The sequence below is a fragment of the Paroedura picta genome, chromosome 1 (assembly GCF_049243985.1).
Source record: "Paroedura picta isolate Pp20150507F chromosome 1, Ppicta_v3.0, whole genome shotgun sequence".
Lineage (NCBI taxonomy): Eukaryota > Metazoa > Chordata > Lepidosauria > Squamata > Gekkonidae > Paroedura > Paroedura picta.
This window is the reverse complement of record NC_135369.1, coordinates 15,632,450-15,639,997: the sequence shown is the minus strand read 5'-3', so window position 1 is coordinate 15,639,997 and position 7,548 is coordinate 15,632,450. Positions and strand designations below refer to the sequence as shown.

Below are 7,548 nucleotides of genomic sequence, written 5' to 3'. Positions count from 1 at the left end.
TGGCCTGATCCAACATGACTTCTCTTATGTTGTTATGTCTGCGGCAGTGGTACTCTATATTCTTGGTTCGTGGAGGGGCCACAGTGGAAGGGCTTCTGGAGTGCTGGCCCTGCTGGTGGACCTCCTGGTGACCCCTGGGCTTTGGCCACTATGTGACACAGAGTGTTGGACTGGATGGGCCAGTGGCCTGACCCAACATGGCTTCTCTAACATTTTCTTATGTTCTTACCAGAAGGTGGTGCGCATAGTTTATGCCCATCATAGCTTTGCAGAGCCACTGCAGCCTTCCATCAGTCCTTAGGAGAGCCTCCCCTCCTTGGCCTTCCCCCAGAAGTCTGTGACCCTCCTGCCTGGACTCTCAAAGGTGCCAGAGACTCCAAAAAACGTGGGTGCAGAGGATGAAATCTTTTATTGGAGACTACATGTTTCTGAGCTTCATAAACAGATTGGGGCTGAGGGAACAAGCATCAGCAGGTCTATTCTGAAGGGAGTCTGAGGCTACCCCGAGGGGCTTCTTTCCCGGAAATCATTCTTAGCCCTGGGGCTTTACTGAGCAAGAGTAGCCATTCTGGGGAAGGCTATCGGCTGGTTCGCAGCGCAACAAAATCAGAGTCCAATGGCATCTTTAAGACCAACAAAGATGTATTCAAGGCGTGAGGTTTCGTGTGCAGGCACGCTTCCTCAGACAAAGAGTGTGTGCACACGAAAGCTCACACCTTGAATAAATCTTTGTTGGCCTTAAAGTTGCCATTGGACTCAAAGATTGGCTCTGGTTTCTTTAGCCACGCCTACAGGGGGCTCCCGTAGGGAGAATACAGGGAGGGCTTCACCACCACATAGCCCCGGATGTCGTAATTCAGGGACCGCCAATCAATCAGGTAGTTGGAAAGGCGGCCGCCGTTCTGAACGATGGCCAGCTCGTCTGCGGAGAGCACCCGGCCCCACAGGTACACGTCCGCGATCTCCCCGATGAAGGATTGGTTGACGTCAAAGCCACCGCCAAAAGAATCCTGCTCCTGCCCGAGGACGATGGAGGCGTCGGGGCTGATGGTGAACCCTTTCTTTGTCCCCTTGCGGGGCAAGCTCTCCCCGTTCAGCCAGAGCTCGACGATTCCTGTGACCGACTCCCAGCTGACACAGATGTGCTCCCACTGCAGCTTGGGGGCCGAGCGGTCGGTGACGGTGAAGGTCACCACCGAGTTCCCCACGTACAGGCTGTACTGGTTGGGCTTGGGCTTGAAGACCAGCAGCTCGTTGTCGGTCTTCTTGGTGGCGTACGAGAAAAGGCTGTAAGCGCGGGTCAGGTCTGTGAAGGCCCGCAGGCAGACGGTGAAGCTGGTCAGAGCTTGCTGGCGGGAGGGCCTCAAAACCACGTGAGCCGTGCTGGACTGTTCCGGGAAGACCACGGTCTTCTTTTCGAGGTCTGTAAAAAAGGACGGGAAGTAAACGGGAAGGGGGATTACCCCTACCGAATAGCACCGACAGCTGGCAAGCTGGCTGGCTCAGAGAGGATCCCTCATAGTCTCTGTGGAGGATCCCTGATTGGTCAGCACAGGCAAGGGTCTGCCACAGTGACATCAATCCAGTTCATCGAAGTGCAACGCTGCAGTTCCATGAACTGGCCTGAGGGGGGCCACTTCATGCACTTGCATGTGCCAGCCACTAGGGGATCCTAATGCACCCTGGTGTTCTCGTGTGGATATTTTCAGCTCGAAAAGGCAGCTTCTGGAGGGGGCCCAACATTTTCACCAAAAGATGACGATGCCGCGCTCCAGCAGTAATATCAGCGTTTCATGCCCTGTTGCCGAGGTTGGCTTGGCTGCATTCACAGGCTCTATGGGGAACGGCGTGAAGTGAGACTTGTGCTTTCTCAGCCCTGAGGGCCAGCTTGGTGTCGTGGTTAGGAATGAGGACTTCTAACCTAGCGAGCTGGGTTTGATCCCGCACTCTCCGACATGCAGCCAGCTGGGTGACCTTGGGCCAGTCACAGCCCTGATACAGCTGTTCTGACCGAGCAGGAATCTCAGGGCTCTCTCAGCCTCACCCACCCCACAGGCTGTCTGTTGTGGGGAGAGGAAAGGGAAGGCAATTGGAAGCCGCTTTGAGACTCCTCCTGGTAGAGAAAAGTGGCATATAAGAACCACCTCTTCTTCTTCAGCCGACTCTGTACCAATTGGCCAGCTGTGCAAATGCTCCACTGCCATTTATGCTCTCTATCAAGGGTTCTGCTACCTTACAATGTCATTCCAGACAATCAGGGACTATGTTGCACACGGTCTACCTCTACCTGAGTTCCTGGAGACCCCCACTGTAAGCATTGACAACATGGGCATCAATGAAACCATTAGGGATTCTAGACCCTTGGTGGGGTGCAGAGGGCAATTATCCACCCAAAAAAGGGAGTGAATGCCAGAAATTAATTCAACCTGCATACGTGACCCAGAAGTCGTGGGGTGACAATCTGTCTTCTGGGCAAAACTCTATGGTAGAAGCTAATTCTACCATAGAGTTTTTGCCCAAAGCCAGAGCATCACCCATCAATATCTCCAATTATGCATCTTTCTCTTCCAGTTAATGCAGGTGTGTCACATTAATTTCCCGCCCCTCCCAGTAAGTGTACCTCACATCTACCTCTGGGTGCCCCGTGGGTTCTGGATTCACGTGTAAAGGTTGTTTTGCAGTGACTCTTGCTTAAGACTCCTGTCCTGGGCCTATTCTCACTCCACATGTGTAACTCTAACTGCAGACTCCTCCAAACCGTGGTCTGCAAACAGGGTTATGGAATGAGGGAACCTTGTTTCAGCTAAGAATATCAGGGAGGGAATTCCCTGCTACTGCCACTCAGTGGTCAAAGGAGGGAACTACAAGGAGGTCAATCCAAAAATCTCTTAAGAGCAAACAGGCCACACCAAAATCATATGGTACTAATTTGGCTGCATTGTGGGATAGAGATGACTCAGAAGGTAGGTCTATCATTATGGTGGGCCATGCAGTTTGCGTCGTTACCCTGCAGTATTCCCTTGTCCATCCTACAGAAAGACAATTCCCAGGATGACTTGCAGTGAGAGACCTAAATGACGTGGGGACTCTCAATACATTTATGGGGGAGAAGAAAAGAAGGAGAAATATTCCTCTGACTTCCCCATTTCCTTTGGCACACCCATAGCTCAGCTTCTTGCTCCTCCCATCCACCCTCACTGTCTAATGCTAATTCTGCCCCCCTTGTCATCTTGTAGGACTGCCCCATATCACAGGGACCTGGAGCAACAATTTCTGCTGCAGAACATATATTGCTTTGGGCTGATCCTGCGTTGAGCAGGGGGTTGGACTAGATGGCCTTTATGGGCCCTTCCAACTCTATGATTCTATACCCGTGGTGGATGGGTGCCATATTGCAATTTGCATGCATATTGTATTATTTTCAGCTGGGGACTAGGGATGGATAGGACCTAAACATTCCAGTTCGGGGCAGCCAGAAACTGAACTCCAAATAAAACAAAAATGCCCTGGCCTGAAATGGCTAGTTCAGATCCATCTGTCTCCTGGTCACAGCTGGCCACAGGAAGGAGAAGGGTTAAATGGCTGCGAAGGGTTAAATGGCTGCTAGCTATGAAGGGTTGAATGGCTGAAAACCGTCAGTTTCACTGAAAATAACATGCAGAGTTATTAAATCGTGATTTCTCAGGCTGCCTGAAATAATTTTAATTTTGATCTGGAATGCTTGTCGGTATTGTGTTAATGTTTTCCATAATTGTTGTGTCTAATAACTAAATGTACTGAAAGAGAAATGCCCTGCTATGAAACAATGCGCGTTCCACAGTGCATGCTCCTTGGACCGTGAAATGGAATGGAACGAAGCTCTAAAACCAGCTTTCTTAACCAGGGTTTTGTGAAGCCCTGGAGTTTCTTGACGACCCCAGAAGGGTTTCCTGAATGGAAGGTTCTTGTGGCGCAGAGTGGTAAGGCAGCGACATGCTGTCTGAAGCTGTCTGCCCATGAGGCTGGGAGTTCGATCCCAGCAGCTGGCTCAAGGTTGACTCAGCCTTCCATCCTTCCGAGGTCGGTAAAATGAGTACCCAGCTTGCTGGGGGGTAAACGGTAATGCCTGGGGAAGGCACTGGCAAACCACCCCGTATTGAGTCTGCCATGAAAACGCTGGAGGGCGTCACCCCACGGGTCAGACATAACCTTATATATAGGGTTTTCGAGGCAAGAGACATTCAATGGTTTGCCATTGCCAGCCTCTGCACAGCAACCCTTGACTTCCATGATGGTCTCTTCTCCAAAGACTCCCCAGGGCTGATTCTGCACTTACTTTGTTTTTTCCATTGTGGATCCTGCTGAATTCAAATCAATTTGAACTCGGGTCTTCCTCTATCACCCCCCCTCCCACCAAAACAGAAAGTGTTCTGCACTCGATTGGGGAAGCTCAGAGCGTGGAGGGGAGCCAAGTGCAGCAGGGGTCTCTTTCTTTTCTTGAAGGGGGGAAGACTGGAGACAGCAGATGAGGGGGGGAAACAAGAGGCAAATCTCTGCTGAGAGAAGTTAGGACTTCTAGAGCGCAGTCACTTTAAGACAAGCCTTGCAACTGGGATCCGGGAAGTCTTTGAACTGATGCCATGGCCAATCATGGAAGACTGTTTTGCTCCAAGGCACGGAGAAGGAAGTTAATTCGCAAAAAGCAGAGAGCTGCACATTTACTCATGGCGGTTTTTGAAATATCAAGTCTTCTATCCACCCCAGGATATTGCGGGGGAAAGGTAAAGTCACCATAAATCAATCATGCATGTTGCAGAGGGAAAATTTAAAGCGCCCAAAATCAAAATGCAAATCAAATTCAGTATAAATGGGAGGGATTAATTTGAACAGACTAGGGGGAAAGCCCTGTGCAGATTACACCCAGGACGAACTGTGCTTAGCTGCTGAGATCTGACAAGATCAGCCTAGCCTGGGCTAGCCAGGTCAGGGCTCCTGAGCTCATTACAGGGAGGGAAATTACGATTTAGGCTGATCCTGCCTTGAGCAGGGGGTTGGACTAGATGGCCTCCATGGCTCCCTCCAACTCTAAGATTCTAGGATTTGTTCTCCTAATCAGTGGGCTTCCAAAGTCAGGTGAATCACACCCTTGACATTTCTGCCCAAAAGGAACCAGTTCAGATCTCGACAGGGGCGATACCAGCAGGCAACCCACCCCTCTTCGACTCATGCGGCCTTCGTTTGCTCCTGTCGCTCCACCTGGCACTTACCTTGCTGGGCCAGAGACCCCAAGGAGCTCAAAAAGATGAGGAGAAAGGTCTGTAGGAGCTTCATGGTGTCCAGATGCAGGAAGCCCACGCAGGGAAGGCAAGACTGAGCACCCTCAGATGTGTCTTCCTCAGGGGTTTCTTTGCTAGATGAACCTGACCCCTTGCTATGAGAGCTCTATACCGCTTCTGCAGAATTTATTCTTCTGTCAAGAAGGGCGGGACAAGGGTTTACAGGAAGCCCATCCCCAGAAGAATTTCCCCAGAAATTCACCAACTGCCCTCTTAAGTACTTAATGTACTTAACATAACACTTAATGTGTTTCTTAAGAATAGTGGACTCGAACCTGGAGAGCCAGGTTTGATTCTGCACTCCTCCACTTGCAGCTGGTGGGGTGACCTTGGGCCAGTCGCGGTTCTTGCAGAGCTGTTCTCTCAGAACAGTTCTCTTAAAGCTCTGTCAGCCCGCCTACCTCACAGGGTGTCTGTTGAGGGGAGAGGAAAGGGAAGGTGTTTGTAAGCTACTTTGGAACGCCTCCGGGTAGTAAAAAGTGGGGTATTAAAAAAAAAACCCAGCTCTTCTCTTCTTCTCTTCCTGAAGTGGTATTGGTTCTCAGGTGATTTTTAAAAACTCCTTGTAGCACAATCTTTAAAAAAAAAACAAGCCATCTCTCTCTTCACCTTTGGACTTCTCCAAGCTCACACCTTGAATAAATCTTTGTTGGTCTTAAAGGTGCTGACTAAGGTGACCAGATTTTAACATTGGTAAAGTGGGACACCATTGATCGGGGAGGGGGGTGTTCTTGATTAAAATTTGGTCTATATGGAGCAATAAAAATGTTCATAGATTGCATAGAACGCAAAAATAGTATTGCAATATATATTTTTAAATTTCAACATGAGTACACTTTGCCAGGTGCCCCCAGATGTCCCTCCTAAAGTGGCACAATCTGGTCACCTTATATTGGACTCTATTTTTCTTGTGCTGCTTCAGACCAAAACGGCTACCCACTTTTGTTAATTGTAAACAGAGGGGGAAGCCTGTCACATGGAAAGCAGGCCTAGGAAAGTCAAAAAGTGTTTGCACCTGTCTCTGCTGATTTGCCTCTGCTGCATATCTCTTATTCTTTTGTGTAGCCTAATTGCTAATTTCTCTTTCAGGAGAGGGAAGCTTGAACATTATCTCTAAGGCTGGCCTTGGATCAGCTGTGCCTGAGTGACCTCATGGGCCCCTGGGTGCTGGGCTGATTCGTGCTCTTCCCTGGGAGCAGGGGAGACCTGCCTTTTCATGGTTAGGACTTTTTCCTCTGTTTGGGGAAGGGACCTTTGGGGGTTAATGTTGATCAGTGTGTCGCCTATCAATCTAGGTAAAGGTAAAGGTATCCCCTGTGCAAGCACCGGGTCATGTCTGACCCTTGGGGTCTAGCGTTTTCATGGCAGACTCAATACGGGGTGGTTTGCCAGTGCCTTCCCCAGTCATTACGCCTATCAATCTAGTTTCAACTAAAAATTAGCCATTAGGCTACAGAAAAGAACAAGAGAGGCAAAGCAGCAAATAGTGACAAACTGTTCGACTCGCTCAGGCCCACTCCCCATTGGACAGCTAACAGGCTTCCCCACCCCCACCCCCCACTTACTACCACTTACAGCGCTGCTGCTATTGATACGTCATTGATACCTGGCAAACGACAACGTCAAACAGCCATGGCAAGAAGCTGGTAACCAGACAAACCTTTTGAATTTAGGCAGAATTTAGTCAGTGGGTGGACAGAATGTTGGCACCCGGCTCTTGTGGGCTTTCCTTGCCTGCCCAAGGAAATACCGATCGCCACTTTGGGGTTGGGAGGTGAATTTCCTCCTGGCAAGACTGGCCAGGGATTCTGGGGGCTTTGGGGAGGGGCATCATCTAGGCATGGAATTGTGGTCCCTGTGGGTGGGCGGGTGGTTGTGAATTTCCTGCATTCTGCAGGGGGTCGGACTAGATGACCCTGGAGGCCCCTTCCAACTCTATGATTCTGGGACGCAGTCAAGTTAATCCCTTTTCAGTCACACATACCCAGAGAGAGGAAAAGAGGGGGCATCCGTACTCCCCTAGAGCAGGGGTAGTCAAACTGCGGCCTTCCAGATGTCCATGGACTACAAATGGAATTGTAGTCCATGGACATCTGGAGGGCCGCAGTTTGACTACCCCTGCTTTAAGAATAGCCTACAGGGGGGCATCAAGGGAGACCTGTATTTAGTATAGTTCGATCAGGAACTTCCTGTCCTTTCCCTCCATGCCCTGATTGGCCCCGTTGGCAGCTTC

The 7,548-nt window shown here is 50.1% G+C and overlaps 1 protein-coding gene across 1 annotated transcript; it reads right to left on the bottom strand.

Annotated features, from left to right (window-relative positions):
* Nucleotides 1-390: 390 nt before the first annotated feature.
* On the bottom strand, nucleotides 391-5,428 carry LOC143830653 (mucosal pentraxin-like). The gene is made up of 2 exons (XM_077323465.1): nucleotides 5,247-5,428; nucleotides 391-1,423 (listed from the first exon to the last, which is right to left on the bottom strand). The coding sequence occupies exons 1-2, from the start codon at nucleotides 5,308-5,310 to the stop codon at nucleotides 789-791; spliced, it is 699 nt and encodes a 232-aa protein (XP_077179580.1). The 5' UTR covers nucleotides 5,311-5,428; the 3' UTR covers nucleotides 391-788.
* Nucleotides 5,429-7,548: the final 2,120 nt, after the last annotated feature.